Genomic DNA, 16349 nt, shown 5'->3' with positions numbered 1-16349 from the left:
GACCAAGGGCCAGGCAGAGTGGCCGTGGCAGCCAGTGTGACAGTTACTGGGATGTCCCACGTGGCCAGGATGTATAGGATGGATGCACTTCTAAGGAGCTCCAGCAGCTCCTGGCCCGGGATAAGCCCTCACTGAGAGACCACTGACACTCCTAAACCAAAGACCCCTCCTGTGGAAACCCCAAAAGCAAAAAAACAAGGGGGAATGGGAAGGTTCAGTGAGAACTGGGGTGAGGGTGGCGTGTTGCAAAGAGGAGGTGGGAAGAAAGAGCAGGTCACCATCATGAAGGAAGAGAAGGTGGAGGTAGGAACTGGCCTTAAACTCCCCTTAAACTCCTGGGGGAGCCTGAGGCAGAGATAGTGTCCACGTATCTGTTTCGCAGCCTTCTCCCGGGCGCGCGCTGCCTGGCCGCCAAGCAGCGGGCGCAGGCAGCCCGAGCCCAGCCCGGCGCACCCAGCGCGCCCTGGCCCCAGCGGTGTCTCCAAGGCAGGAAGAGGTGAAGGCACGCCGAAAGCAGCCCTTCCAGTTGCCTTGGCGGGGGATGGAGGGGCAGGGCAGCGCTGGTGGAGATTGAATCTAGTGATTACTTCAAGGGATTTGCTGTCTCTTTCTTTATCCCTCTCTCTCTTTTTCTTTTTTTTTTTTTTTGTTTTCCTCTTTTCCCTCCCTCTTATCCCTTTCGTGGTGCATTTGTCTTCGAGGAACCTGGGGTGTTCTTTTCATCAGTTCAGTCTCTCTCTGGCACTTGAGTCCTGATTGGCTGAAGGACTTAGGGGAAAAAAAAAATCTTTAATTAAGTAGATAATCTCTTCTTAGGAAGTTCTGCGGCTCCATTTCATCAACCCCCTTTAGCTCTTACTTTAGGATTGGTTACCCTTTGCAGAAGTTGGGATTCAGGGGGCATACGCCTCTTCATCACACCAGGAGCGCCGGGTGAAAAATAACTCCATCCCTTCCCTAATTTTGTTGTGTTTCTTTTTTCTTTTTTTTTTTTTTTTTTCTTTTCTCTGGTGGTGGTGGTACCCAAGGTGTTTTTTGTTTTTTGTTTTTTTTTTTTTTAGGATCTCCTTTCTCCTTCTTTATTTGGATTTTATATTTCACATGGACCCTTATCTGGGCATCTTCTTCCTCACTCCCTTCTTCCAATCCTGCTGTGCCTGGTGAGTATTGAGAGCACCTCAGTCTGTGTCACAGGCAGGTGCTCTTCCCGGACACCCCAAGGAAATTCCTCTTCACCTTCCTAAATGTCCCCTCTTTTCCACTTAGCTCAGTTCTGGTCTGTAATGGGACCAGATATTTAACTAAGTCCCAACACACATTGCCAGAGAGGTTAGATATGAGCAAAGAAAGTGCCCTTCTTCCCCCTCGCCTCCCAGCAGTAACTCGATGGGCCAAATCCTGAGCCTGGGTAAAATAGAGTAGAGGGGAGTGGAAGGTCTAGCCCCTCACTTCTAACTGGGAAGAAAACCCAACAACAGAGCCGGGGGTTTCTATTTTTCCAAAGGCTCACAGTCAGCTTGTCTTAATCAAATCATGTGGGGCTTCTCCCGCGCTCCCTGAAGAGGACAGTCCCTGATTAAGAGCTCAGAGCCAGCAGGGGTAAGTTAGATCCGCAGGAGCATCACTCCGGATGAGCAGCCCGGGCCCTGGGCTCCTCGGCAGGCACAGGGTCAGGATTACACATGTCTGAAATTCATGTATTAGGATTTCCTGGGGAGAAGCTTTCGGTATGGAGGTGGCTACGGCTTGGTTCCCAACCACCTGGGTCCCGTCAGACCAGTCCCCCCGTGCACAAACCCACGGTCATCTCCTGTGGGCCTCTTGCTCCGTCCCAAGGGCGGTTTTACATTTATTTCCAGAAATGTTTTGTAAGGGTGAGCAGAAAGAGGTTACGCTTGCATCAAATCTCGTATCATTCCTTGCAGAGCATGCCCATCCCATGCTCAAAAGGAGATGGACCCAAATGACTTGGCTCTGTAGGTATTTTTGCCTATGTGAATTTTACTGAGTACCCAAACTTTATTCTCCATTTCTGTGATGCCCTGGGGAATCTGCTCAGTGGGTTACAGATTTATCTCTAGCAGCAAGGAAAGTCTTTTCCCATTCAATTGCTAAAATCCCCTGCCTCCCACGCAGCAGATCTCTAGGGTTATTACCATGGATGGAGAAACCGAAATTACAGGAAGAGAAACTCAGGAGTAAATGGGAACTCATTCCTATTAGGCTGGGAGTGAAATTTATGTTCTTTCAGAGATTTTCTACTCCTCCGTTAAAAGAATGTGCAACAATTTGTATATGTCTAAATATTATACAGTAGCAGACTAAAGATAGATCTCCCTTCTGGAACAAGGGGAATATGTATGTTATGCAGAGAGGCTAGGCAAGAACCCGTGCTGATTTTATTTATATTTTTCTGCTCTTCCGGCATATGTCTCTTGCCTTCCTCAATAGAAACAGGTTTAGAATACATTAAAAGGTTTAAAAAGCGCAACATTTTAAAGAAACAGTTAAAAGAGGAGAAATTTCAGATCACAAAGTAGAGTTAAATACAGAAATCCCAGGCATTTTCAATAGAATCTGGGTGTCTAAATTCCCTGCCTGCCTTTTTATCTGAGAGAAAGGTTTATAGATCGAGATAGCCCTGCTTTTTTCCATGTGTTGCTCATAGGTCATGATTTCCTGAAAGAAAGGAAAATTGCAAACTGTGTTCGAAATTTTCATATTGCAGACCCTGTCCCTTAACTCTTGAAGAAAAGAAAGCAAGGTTCCTGGGAATCATGCAGTAATCCTGCTTCCAGGCTTTGCTGGTCTTCTTTATCTGATCCAACAGCTTAAGATGCAACCAGATTCTTTTTTTCCTGTGATTTAATCATGACAACTGGGAGCAGGGGGCAATATAGATCAACAGTAATTATTTTTTATTTATAAGTGGCCACTTCCTCTCTCTGACTGTGGATTAGATTCTGCCGTGTCAGCTAGGTTGAATGGTCACCATGTTTCTAGATGAGCAAAATGTCAGGGCTGCATTTAGGAACTAAAAAACAAATAAATATAACAAAATAGAGAGAAATGAAGAAAACAAAAATGTAACGCTCCATAATGTTAATGAGTCGCCTCTCGGTCCCCTATCCTGTGGGAATAATGTAACACACTCTAATGCAGCGGCTTGCTTCTAAATGGTTTTTACCCTTCAGCTGTGGGATTGCCATTAATTTCCAGGTTTTCTAAAAATTTGGGGGAGTTTGTACTTGAGAACAAAACTCAGCTCCAAAGTGAAATAGTATCCGTCTTCTGTATTTACAGTAATGACAGTAAAGATCTAAATACAGCTTGATGATTTTCTAAGGAGCTGAACCAGCAGTACAGTAGCATGAGTGAGTGACAAGGCATCAAACAAATGCTTTGATGGGAGATTTGATAAGGCTCTTGGAGTATATTAAACTGAGGAGCGGGGTGCTGGTATTGGTTAAAGTTGCAACTGAGCAGAAATTATCAGAGGCTTATTAGTATTTGATATGTCTAAAATGTAACGGGGCAGCTGCTTGGCAGGGTTATTCACTTTTGGGTTCAATAAAACTATGACAGAGAACTCCTGTTACGGATATTCGTTAGCTTTGAGATTATTTCCTAATATCGGATGCAAGGAAAATCACTTGCCCTAGATTTGCTTTTTACCTGGATGCAATGCTGCTGCGAGGGAGGCAGCGTGCCCTGCCCGGGCTGGAGAAGGGGCTGAAGGGCTCGGTGGGGCTCCTCTTTCTACCTGCTGAGGTCTGTCTCTGCTCCGCTTCAGTCCCTGTAATGCTGTCCTGGAGTTTGAAGGTGGAGAGAAAGGGGCTTAGATAGCTAGAAACGCTGTAAGCTTTGTCGGAGAAGAGAAACAATTTCAAGTGTTTCCTTTCATGTGTGTGATTTCAAGGAGTGTTAAATCAGTATGGTGACACCAAAGATATGGGAACTGGGCTGGTTTACACCCATTGTGGATGCAGCTAGCTAGTTAGTTTAGGATTGCATTCTGCTTTCCTTTACAGTGGTATGGGGAATTAGTAAAAATAAATAAATTAATAAAAATCACACTACAGAGACAAAAATGAAGAGAGATTCGTTTTCATGGTCATTCCTATTTGCAGCACAGACACAGCTCTAGTGGAATTGTCACTACATCCGTTGAACCAGTGGCTGAATTGCTCTCTGTCCTCGCTGGAGCTTATATCCAGAATAGAGATGCATTTTTTCTTAGCTAGATCATATGGGCAAAGACAAAGCGCACGGAGTTTGCCTCCATTATTCTCTTTCCGTCCCTCTCAGCATAAATAAGAAAAATTCCAGCTACCCTCCAGCCATATGACAGCCCGTTCTGCAGCACACAGCACCCTGATATTCAAACTGTCCCATCTCCCCTTCTCCTGAATTCACTTGCAGCTGCAAGAGTTAAATGGGGGTGGGGTGGGGGTGTCAAGTGTACCAGTCTAAATTAATCCTTTACTTGCCTAAGTCCTACAAACCTGCCCAGCAGCATGCCTGCCTGGCAATCAGAGAGCTCAGGGAAAACGCCTTCTGTCTCTCCGACTTAATAAAAATGTTTAGAATATCCTGCTGGGAAATTGCTACTGTACCATTTGCTCAGCTGCAGATGGTGAATTGGCATATCCTGAACTTGGCCTTTTTGTGAACCTTGAGGTTTATCCCAGGAGGAACACATCCTCTGCTTCAATGCAGTTATGTCAGTTGACGCCTGCTAACAGGCTGGTTTGCTGTAAGCCCTGAACCTGTGGATTACTGCCCTCTTCCTAAAGCCGCCCTTGCAGCTGCTGAGCAACGGTTTGAAGAAAACCCTCCTTGCGCACTGTGAATTTGGCTTTTCCTACCCTAGGCTGGAAGCAATGCAGATGGGATTGTGTCTCTTGTCTTGGCCACAAAGCAAGATAAGAGAGGACTTGCAGTTCTCTAGATCTTGCCTACACAGGGGCGTTTTGCCAGAGTTTTCTCACAGCTGCTACCAGAGGCTCAGATTCACACTGACACCATCCTGAGTGTGGTCCCCATAGCAAAGCGCTTGAGGTCAAGGCAAAGGACAGGAGGGAAACCAGATGGAAAAATGACTTGTTCATGCTGCTACCCAGTTGTGTTAGGATGGGGACCCATGGAGCTTACACAGTCTGAATAGCCCCAGGTTCATGGCCCTGTGTGATTCAGGTCACCCGATGCTCTAATCACCCGGCTACAGATGCCATCTCTCCAAGTCCCAGGAAATATTTAATTAGATGTACAATGCAGAAGCAGCTCCCAAAGAAAAATTCCTCTGCTAAAACAGCCATCAACTTCGTGCTAAAGTCCCATGGGGGCTGGAGCGCAGCCGGGTCTGAATCGCAGGCCTGGAACAAAGGGAGAGGATCTCCTGCTCTCGCAGTGCCCTGGCACAGCCCTCTCCCTGCTGTTTTTGACCCAGGGGAGTCCTTCCCAAAGCAAGCTTCATTCACATGGACACGTTTCCACCAACAATAAAAATAGCTAGACTTGCCGGAGTGAAACTTTGCAAACTAATTCTTTCGACTCTTTCTAAACTGTGAGTAATAGCAAAGATCAGGTTTTTTGTGATTTTGACCAAGCTAAAATAAGGAGACCTCCTTTTCGCGGCGTACCTCAGAGAGGATCTCCGTGAGGGCAGTTCTTGCGGAGGTGAAACGGGCTAGCTGACCGCAGGAGTGGTCTTCCAGGGCAGGGAAACATCCCCTCTAAATCTCTCATGTGTCTGATGCCTGGGCAGCAGTCGTGCCACCCTGTCTGCCCCCGTGTCCGTGGCAGGGCTGCAGCATGGCTATGCTGGGTCCCCCCGCTTGGGACGGCGCCGCCTGCTTCTGCTCGAGCCCACCCTGGGATGCCCCCACACTCTCCGTGCTGGACTTGTAGCACAACAGGACGGTGCCCTTCTCTCCCTTACCAGGGACACCTGTGGCTTCAGACAGCATTGCTTGAAAACAGGCAGGGAGGAAAAAACATACCCTAACCCATGCCTGTCTCCCCCGCACGCAGCCACGGCCCGCCCAGCTACTGGGATTTGCAGGGAATGGAGAGGAGCTAGAAAAGCAGCCACCTTTTCTGCATGCCAGGTAGCCCAACTGCAGAGTGCAGCATGCCACTTTGCTGAAGGGACAGCCTGGGTTGAGACTCTGCCAGGGCTAGCTGAAAACGAGAGGCATCCTCCGCTGCCAGACACCCAGCGTTTGAAACTCGAGAAGCAGCTGAAGAGTCCAGTTTCTCTCCACACATGCTTTAGCTTTTTCCCCGATCACTCACTCTCTGCAAGGTCTCAGTCCACTCATGCCACCTCTTTGGTCCTCTCCTGAGCATAACAGCTCTCACCCATCTCCCTGGAGTGCCAGGGTAGCGACAGGAGAGATGCTCTGGAGACTCACCAGCAATAGCTATTTTGCAAACCTGGAGAGACTGGAGTGAGGTGTTTATAGGAAAAACATCCATTTTCTTGCTTGATTTCTTCTGGGGTTGGTTCTTGGGCCTTTTTAAAGCCTCAGTCCTTTCTGCCATGACACAGCTAAGCTGGATTCACCCAGGTTGCTAATGGTGGTCACTGTACCACATGGAGTCCTCACACTGACCGATTGATTCATTTACACTGAATTTACATTTACATTGACTGATGGATTCATTTACACTGCAACAGTCTTCCTTGGTGGAGAAAGAGGCTCAGAACAGCCAGCATGAGCTCTGCGAGCCCCAGGGAAGAGTGACAGAGACCAGCCATGCTGCCTTGTGGCCCTTGGACACGATCCCTTCACACCTTCAGTGAGAACACCAGAAAGTTTAATTTTGGCTAGGACTATGTCCTCACACACACACACAGAGCGCCCAGCAGGATGGGGAGGACACGCATGCTTGTCTTCAGCCATCACCATAAAGTGACCAAGAGGAGAGTGTTGGCATCCAGACCTGGCACCGCGGGAAAACAAGGGGTCTGAGGGGATGGTGCTGGGACACACACTGTGAAGGAGCAGCGGCGTGACCGCCTCCTTCCCTCGGCATGGCCCCACAGGGAGAGTGGTGCTGGCCCATGTTCCAGCTCCAGGGGCTGGGGGCAGTGCTGCCCTGAGTTAAGGTAAAAAGAAAGGCTGGGATAACAGCAAAGCACTAAAAAAAAAAAAAAAGGGAGATTGGTATGAAGGGCAGCTGCACAGAGAAAAGCAAAAGGAGAGAGCAGCGAGGCAGCTGCAGCCTGGTCCAGCCTAGTCAGGGGAACAGGGTTGGGGGGAAGGAGACAGCACCATCCTGGCTCTCGGGGGACAGCGAGGGGAGACGGGGAGAGACTGAAGGTGCCTGCAGCCAGGAGGCAAGCAAGCTGCAGGGGTGAGAGGAGAGCCCTGGGATGCCAGGCATTCCCCAGGCCCCTCCACCATCACCCCCTCCCTGCTGACACTGTCTCTGTCTTCCAGGTCAGTGAATAATTTCCTGATGACAGGCCCCAAGGTAAGAGAAATCCCTTTGATCCATCCCTGATTCTACTAAACCCAAGGAGGGAAGGGGCTCCTCCTTCCCATTCCTCTCCATCCAGCCTTGGCCAGAGTTCCCCTCACCCCCAGCTTTCCAGCAACAACACAGAGACCAGCCAGGAACGACCAGCCATAACCCACAACTCCTTGAGCTCTATCAACCCCAGGCAAAGCTGCTCTGGGGTCCTTTTAAGCTGGTTGGGGCCAGATTCTGGAGATTTGTCTATTGGCACCAGCTGAGGCTCTCACCTGCCATCTGTTACTTCTTGATGATCAGGTTAGCATCAGGACCCACATTCATCAAGCTGGAAAGGTACCTTCTGTAGGCCCTGCAAAACTTACTTCCCCCAGGAGCACAACTGGAATTGCCAGGACCTCATTCAGTATTTTTGACCCCCAGCCTCCTTGCACTCCTTTTTCAGGGGCTTTTTTATCCTAGCCAGAACCAGTTATAAAATTTACCCAATTTTTGTTCTGGCCATTCCCTAGAAACACCTCCAAGCCCATCTAGCTCTTTACAGCTCTTAATGCTATGGTGAAGCAACCTTGCCCCAAAGCACTGGCTGCCCCCCTGGGGCTGCAGCGAAGGAGGAGGCAGGCTGAGGCACGGCTGGCCTGGAGCTCCCTGGTCTCTGAGGAGAAGGCTCTGCCTCCTCTCACGCTGGAGAGATAAGGGGTTCCCCAGTGCAGGGGCTGTCTGGCACATCTCCTAACATGGCTAGTGGCCAACAGCTTGACCTTCCGCCCCTGGGAGGCTCAGGCTCTGGTGCAGCACGGCAGAAATTGCTTTTTGCTGCTGCTGGTGGTGAGCTCCACTCCTCGGAGGAGCCAAGCCCGAGAGATCTCCTCAGCTCTGTACATCTCGCCTCTGTAAGAGGGCGTGCAAGTTATTTTCAGTTGAACACCAGCCTCCTGGGGAGCCTGGGGCCATGTTCTGTCTGGTGTTTTGCACTGTGCTTCTCCATCCATCCAGACCCCAAGGCAGCAGGGCCCATGATACGCAGCGCAGGGTACGAAAGCCATGCGTGCATCAGCCCCCCGGCTGTGTGGGAAGCAGCTGGGGCTACAGCAGCTTTGCACTGCCTGCAATGGAAACTACAGCTGCCGAGTGGACCCTGGGAGTAGCCTGGGGACGTTCCCAGCCTGTTGCCCACGGGGCTGTCCCGGCATGCTGGCCACTGCATCCTAACTCCGTTTTGCGAGTTAATGCTGGGGGCGGGGGGGGGGACACGAAGCTGGGCATGTGCCATCCACCCTCCTCACCTGCTGCTCTGCTCCTAGGCCTATCTCATCTACTCCAGCAGCGTGGCAGCCGGGGCGCAGAGCGGCATCGAGGAGTGCAAGTTCCAGTTTGCCTGGGATCGCTGGAACTGCCCCGAGAGGGCACTGCAGCTCTCCAGCCACGGCGGGCTGCGCAGTGGTAAGGAAAGCATTGGATACCACTACTGGGACCCCCTCGCTACAAGTTAGAGCCTGTGGGCCCCTCCTTTCCTCCCAGGTGCCTCCTTTTCTTCCCCATCCCCACCTGGGATGTGCCTTTCCCAGGAATGCCCCAGGGGGATCTTTCCAGGAGGCCCCTTCCCCCATCGGTTCCCAGACACATGCTGGGATCTAGCTTCAAGACAAGGCAGCATCATCCCGGACCCGCCACGCCCCAGCTTGCGCAGGACAGGAGCGTCCCACCGGTCCTCGCACAACTGGCTCCCCACGAGGAGGCACCACCACGACCTGCGGCATGGGCCGCTGGGCATGCTGTGCCGGGGCGGTGTCTCTTGCCAGGGTGTCCCAGGGAGGCTGAGAACCAGCGTGGGGTGGTGGGGTGGCAAGCAGAGGGATATGATTAAAGGGAGCAGGAAGAGTTCATCAGTGGCTGTGCTCTGGCCCAGAGGCAGGAGAAGTCTTCCCACAGCCTCCGAATGACAGTCACTGTAGCAGAAACCATGAGCTGTGCCAACCGCAGGGCACGGGGCCGGGGTTATTGCCACTGTGCCTCATTCCTTACCTGTCTGTGGGTGCCAGGAAATGTTTCAGTGCGTACATGATCCTCTAGACCCATGTATGATGGTGAACTGAGCTCATACCTGCACTGTATAGGGTGTGGAGGATGGCCTCGGGCCTCTGGTGGGACTGGCAGCAGAAGACTGACCAGGGCCCCAGGTAGAGGTGGACAGAGGTTTCAAAGTGGGGCCTGGAGGAGGCAACTGCAGCACAAAGTAACACTCTGGGGCTGGGAGCAGGTCCCTGCACTGTTCCCATCAAGGTTATCTGCTCATATCCAGGCCTCAATGGCTTTAAACGAAAGCCAAAGGCTCGGTGAAGTCAGCTGTCGATCACCAGACTGATGCTGGTAGGTAGGTACGGTCACTGCTCTGAGCCCTGGACAGTGTTCAGCAGAAGGTGAGGCTTGAGGGGACTGTGGGGAAGAAGCTCTTTTATCCCTGGAGAAGGTCCCTTCCCCTCTGGGGCGTATTAGCGAGATGTGGGGGACAGTTGGCTGGCTGTGCTGTATCCCCACGGCTGAGCTCCCACAAGGACAGCCAAGTGCTAAACTCATCCACGCCCTCAGAAATGGCACGAGTCAGCCTGGACTGAATTTGGGAGCTTCTGTCTTTGTGCAGTTCAAGCTAAAATTAAGCTAATCTGACATGTAGGGCCTCCTCTCCACCCTACAAAGCCCTGCCCATTGCAAATCTCTTCCTACAGAGTCTCCTGCATGGCAGGAGTCGTTTCTAACACTGGTGTCACCATGAAATCTTTAGCACATCTGCTCTCCTTGTATTTCCACTTGACAGCAAACCGAGAAACCGCTTTTGTCCATGCCATCAGCTCTGCGGGCGTCATGTACACGCTGACCCGGAACTGCAGCCTGGGGGATTTTGACAACTGTGGCTGTGATGACTCCCGCAATGGACAGCTGGGTAAGGAGAGATGAGCTGCCATCCCTCTCTCACGTCCCAGGAGGCAGGAGACAGCTCTTCTCCTCTGCTCTGCTGAGGCTTGCAGAAACAACTCCTCCTTCTAGTCCCCGCACCTGGAAATAATGCCCAGAGCAGAGCTTTGCCTGGCTCAAATCAAAGTTGGAAGGGACCCACAAGGATCATTGAGTCCAGCTCCTGTCCCTGCACAGGACAGCCCCAAAATTCACACCGTGTCTCTGAGGGCATTGTCCATTTACACCAGCTGAGGCCAAGCCCTTGATGTTTTCTATTACTTTCTAAATGAGCAGGAAAAGTAGAACGGGGTTGCAGTTGCCACGGTTTGAATCAAGAACAGCTCTGTTTAAGCTGCTGGAGGGCGTGACTGTATCATACAGGCAGAGAAGAGGATCTGCTGCCGTGCATCTAAGTGGCAGGTCTGGTTAGCGCAACTCCGATCAGGGACCTCGGGGCTCCCAGGATCTGCAGGACTAGGGTGGCCCCAGAGCAGAATTACCAGGAGGGGAAGTGGGGTGGCACGCAGAGACCCCTCCAGCGTTTGTCAGCATGGCAGGCACACGAGAGCACAACCAGAACCGCTGTGGAAGCACACGGCCTTCTATGTCATCCCACAGCCACTAAGCACCCCTGGCTGGGGAACCCCACAGCTCCAGCTCTCCGCTCAGCTTTCACATAAAAAACATTGACATTTTGGTCTCTTGTTTTGAATGGAAAGAGGTCAAATTTCAAATTATCAAAATCTCTTAAAAGCCGCTCCCTGCCCAGCCACACTGGGCAGTCGGTTCGTGTCAGTCTATGACAAACTCCTCTGAAGTGTCCAGTTTTTAGTAATTTGCTTTATTGGCTAAGAGTTTTTTTAAAAAGCCACTGTTTCTTAGGTGTGTGATAGCCCATCTCTAGCAGAGCAAGACTTTTGTGCAATGGCACACCAAATTTTATCTTCTCTGGAAAACTGAGTTAGTCATGCCCTTCTTTTCCCCCAAAAATATCTGTTTTTCATGAAAATTTGCCACTGTGAACTTAAAACCTTGGAAGGCAAAGGAAACTCTTGGGCTTGTTCAAAACAGCGTGATTCAATTCCAAATGCTGTTGCGCTGAATCCAAGTTGGTGAAAGGTTTCCATTCTCCCTTCCATCCCAGCTCTTGATTCAGACTTCATTATCCACTGCAGTTGCCCACCCCCCATGAGGCACCCCTGCCTTTCCCTGGGAGAGGGGACCGCGATGCTCTGGGGAAGTGTGGGCAAGCACCAGGCCTTTCAAGTGAGGCACAAGACTGTTAACCACAACTCCCAAGCTGTATCACCAAGTCACGTTAGGGTCAGAATGTTCCAGATTTCAAATCTTCATAAAGAATTGAGCATTTTTCTCTAGGAGAAAAAGAAGCAAACTGCATGTCATGTTTCCAGTCAGCTGTGCTAAGTTATTGAGCTCCTGTGCAGTTAGAAGTACCTTCCACATCTTGCTGTGCAGTTTCCCAGTTCTATGCTGACTCCTTTGTTTCTTTAAGATAATTGGAAAATCAGACCCTTCTGCGATGCCAAACATCGTCCCAGGATTCTGGGTGTACCAAAAAGAGGGCCTCCTTGGTACACATGTCCCAGGCTTGCGCTGTGTCCCAGCGGAGGGGCATCTGTTCCCTCTGACCAGGATGCCTCCGCCAGTTCGCTAATCCATGTTAGCAAGATGCTGTCCCTGAGAGTCACACCGAACCAGTTCAAGTCAGGGTTTAAGGGAAGGTGATTAAAGACCTAAAGCCTTATCTATGTGGCTGCTAATGCATGATAATTAACAGCTTCTGAATCTTGCTTATAGAAAGCCTGGAAATCCCTGGGTTTGTCGCACAGGACATACCCCTTCACTGCCTGCATGAGCCGCTTGCTATCCAGGCCTCAGCAGAAATGGCATGAGCCCAAGGGAAGGGAACAGGGGAGTATCATGAGGCAAAAGGCTTTATACGCCCCAAGCCTCTGTTCCCTCCCATCGCTTCCAGGACCCTTTCTTGTCCCCAGAGCCACAAGCCAGGCAGGTGAGGGACTGGTTCCCTGACAGCGCACATCTCATCTCCTTTCCTAGGGGGGCAAGGCTGGCTGTGGGGAGGCTGCAGTGATAACGTGGGCTTTGGGGAAGCCATTTCCAAGCAGTTTGTGGATGCCCTGGAGACTGGACAAGATGCCAGAGCTGCTATGAACCTGCATAACAACGAGGCAGGTAGAAAGGTGAGCCCCTCTTTTCCTCCAGACCTGACAGCACATGCCAGATTGGGTCTGGCCATTTACTGTGGAGAGTCACAGCTTGCTGTTGCTAAAAGCACGTGTCCAGATGAAAAAACTACCTTGCCGAGGAGAAAGGGATGGCAGCAGTACCGACACGATGGGTGGTGTTTGTTCTAAGGTAGAAAGCCCTCTGTGATTACACTCTTAATGGCTTCCTGCTGTCCCCTTTCTCCCAGTTCAAGTAGGGGAGTACTGTGGAGAAGCCAATCCGCAAGCTTTAAGCCAGCAGCTCCTGGGCAGGACTACTGCGCAGGGCGGGTTGATAGCAGACCCCTCCACAGGCCCGGAGCCATGCTTCTCCATGCACCGCAGCATGGAAATGACCCCTCTGGGCTTCTTCCTGAATCCCCTCTCTCTCCCCAACCTGTAGGCTGTGAAAGGGACCATGAAGCGGACTTGCAAATGCCACGGTGTGTCGGGGAGCTGCACCACCCAGACCTGCTGGCTGCAGCTGCCTGAGTTTCGGGAGGTGGGCACTTACCTCAAGGAGAGGTACCACAAAGCCCTGAAGGTGGACTTGCTGCAGGGGGCAGGGAACAGCGCTGCCAGCCGGGGAGCCATTGCTGAGACCTTCAGCTCCATTTCCAAGAAGGAGCTGGTCCATTTAGAAGACTCTCCTGACTACTGCCTGGAAAACAAGACACTGGGGCTGCTGGGCACAGAGGGCAGGGAGTGCCTTAAGAGGGGCAAGGCGCTCAGCAAGTGGGAGAAACGGAGCTGCCGGCGGCTGTGCGGGGACTGTGGGCTGGCAGTGGAGGAGAGGCGAGCTGAGATGGTGTCCAGCTGCAACTGCAAGTTCCACTGGTGCTGTGCTGTGCGGTGCGAGCAGTGCCGCAAAAGGGTCACCAAGTACTTCTGCGTCCGCAAGGAGAAGCGGGAGCGGAGCGGGGGTGGCGGGGCCAGCCGCAAGCTCAAGAGAAAGCTCTAACTTGCCTCTGTTCCTCCATGGTCCTGCCTGCCCCTCTCCTCTCCTGCCCTCCCTATCTCCCCAGCAGCTCCCTGGTACCATTTCCCTTTGGCTTAGTTTTTCTCTCATTCCCAATACCGCCTCCCTGGGGCTTGGGCAAGGCAAAAGAGCGCTTATGAGCCCCTGAGCCTTTGCCTTGTAGGGCATTTCCCATTAGTGGGTGATGACTTCTGGGAAGAACCTCAAGTGTTGACAAAACAAGGTGAGATTTGGACCCTTCAACCCAGACTCACTCTATCCAGTGACTATGGTGTTATCGCTGAAAACGCAGGTGGTCTCGGTGGCTCCTGCTCTTTTGAGCTTATCCGTTCCCCACACAAGCCCCTGCTCTGGGCTTTTGAGCAAGTGAGATCAACACTTAGGAAAGCACAAACAAGCTGAGATGGCACCACCAGAGTTGGGCAACTCAGAGCAGTGAACCCTAAAACAGAAGAGGCTTCTAGCACCCTAAAAAAATAGAGGCACCGTAATAAATTTGGTATTGCCTTTTATTAAGCCCTACACTATAAGGGAATAGAAAAGGTGCGCAACTCCTCCCTGCAGCGGGCCAGCCTCCAGGATGCCCACAGCATCTATTCCCATCCTTTGACAGCTTTGCTAAGCTCTCCAGTGCTTTACTTTGCATTTGAGATGGCAGCAGCAAGACAGAAGATGCTGCCTGACCTGCCCATTAAACAGCTGTCCAAAAGAGGAGTCCCATCACTTGCTTTTTACGTGCTTTCCCTCTATCTTTTAAGCCTCCAGGTCTGGTCTCCCCTTTCACCCCAACATTCCTGCCAAAGCCCTTGACTGATGCCATAAAGATGCCCTCACACTGCTCCAGTCCTTCTTCCCTCCCAGGTCTCTCCCAGAGAGGAGCTGCCAGCTGAGCCCGTTCCCCACCTCCCGGTGTACTTGCCAAGCGCGCTTACCCTGTCAGCTAACTAACCACATCCTCCTAGTCTGAGAAAATAATGTCAGTTACTATTTAATGGTGTTGTAAATAGGAAAGTGAAGCACTTTGAAGTTTAATTTATTGCACAGTTACTGTGATGTATACGTAACAGTTTTTCGTCTACTGCTTGTTGTATATATTCTATAGGCTAAGCAAGCAGCAGGAAGGTTTGGTTGATGCACGTCTTGTTCCCTTGCCATGGCTCTGGTAAGGAGGGAAGTAGCTGTCAGCTGCAGGACCTGGGGAAGCTCACTGCACCATCACAGTGATCACCCTCGGGCTGTGAGGTTATTGTCTGCTGTTTGAAGTGTCCTTTAGACAGATGAGATGAGATCAGAGCTAAGTTACTGGCCATTAGACCTGTCTTGTAGCCAATATCTGTGTACCAATAGCCAATGCAATAAATCAGTAGCCAAGTGCTTGCAAAATGCTGTCGTGTCTAAGTAGTTGGGTGGGTTTTTTCATCCAGTTGCATGCATGGGTGCGTGTAGTTACAGTTCTGGAGACTAAAACCTGGCTGCTTACCCATCTGTAAGAGCATAAGAAGAGCTGACCAGTTGCCTCCACACAGCACAGCCTCAGCCCCGACCAGGAGGGGAGTGGGCCTGCTCCCTCCTTGAGCTTGCTTGAGGCTGCATCCAACTGCAATGCCGCTGGCGGGAGGAAAGGGGATGGGAGGGGGGCAGAGAGTGGCCCAGATGCCCATTTCAGAGATGATGTGTAAATAAACACTCAGCAGTCTGTGTGTGTCTCTTAGTTATCAAATACCCCTGCAATCCCAGGACTACAGCACTGGGGGTGGGAATGTGGACCTACAGCAAGCTCGGGGCTCACCAGAGCGAGAGCGTTCATGCCAAGCAAGAATCTCGCCCTTCGAATACCGCAAGAAACGATCCTGGCCCAAGCTTCCGCTTCACACAAGGACCACCAGCTCTTTGCATGAAGGTTGTTATTAATAGCGGCTCTGCCCTGGGTCTCCCTTGCCTCTCCCTGGCGCGGGGATACATCCGTGGACAGGAGAGCGAAGAGGTGGTGAGAGGCCCTCACCCAGCGGGGAAAGCTCCAGCACGGGCTGCCTTGCGGACCGCTGCTCGGCCGAGGGGGCAGCTTCTACCCCCTCGTCCCTCTGTGCCGCCCAGCTGGGAACGTAAGCAAGCAGGTGTGTAAGCTGTTTCCCGTTTCCTTCCCAGCACAGGGCAGGCTGCACTACCCCGTCCCTCACCTGCTGGCATGACCGCCCCGCGCAGGCCGTGGCGCGGCCCGGGCCGGGCCTGCTGGGCCCAGCGGTGCCTGCGGGGGCGGCGGCGGCTCTCTCGGGGACAAAATGGCGGCACCGCAGCTGCAAAATGTGCTGACCTCAGCAGCGGGTCGGGGCCCGGAGGGGTCCCCCCTCCCCGGCACAAGGAGCCCTTGGCGGTAAAGGCACTGCTGCCATTGTGCGGCTGGATTGGATGCTTCCATGTATTCATTTCGGTTTAATGAAGGCGCATTCCTCAGAGGAGAAATATTTACATTCAGCTTCCCAGGTGGTCACCTTCGCCCAGATGACACACAAACAGGCAGCCCCCCGCTCCCTTTTCCAATCCAAACCTCTTTAGAGGGCTCAGGGAGGAGGGGAGCGAGGGGAGGGGGGCTGCTGGGGGAGCAGAATAGAGAAGGGAACAAAATGCTAATGAATCAGCCAGCCAGCCCTTTTCCCCTCCCCTCTGTGGAGTCAATGGAAAGTGTCATT

General features: G+C 51.8%; 2 protein-coding genes across 2 annotated transcripts in view; one reads left to right on the top strand and one right to left on the bottom strand.

Moving 5' to 3' along the window:
* LOC142063632 (broad substrate specificity ATP-binding cassette transporter ABCG2-like) overlaps positions 1-16349 on the bottom strand; it is a 184427-nt gene that overhangs the window by 120592 nt on the left and 47486 nt on the right. The window lies entirely within an intron of this gene.
* WNT8B (Wnt family member 8B) lies at positions 505-16157 on the top strand. Its single transcript, XM_075107614.1, has 6 exons — positions 505-1160; positions 7449-7482; positions 8787-8925; positions 10298-10423; positions 12517-12659; positions 13087-16157. Exons 1-6 carry the CDS (start codon positions 1102-1104, stop codon positions 13642-13644), a joined length of 1059 nt encoding a protein of 352 aa, XP_074963715.1. The 5' UTR covers positions 505-1101; the 3' UTR covers positions 13645-16157.

The sequence above is a fragment of the Phalacrocorax aristotelis genome, chromosome 12, assembly GCF_949628215.1.
Source record: "Phalacrocorax aristotelis chromosome 12, bGulAri2.1, whole genome shotgun sequence".
Classification (NCBI taxonomy): Eukaryota; Metazoa; Chordata; class Aves; order Suliformes; family Phalacrocoracidae; genus Phalacrocorax; species Phalacrocorax aristotelis.
This window is presented reverse-complemented; position numbering and strand designations above follow the sequence as displayed.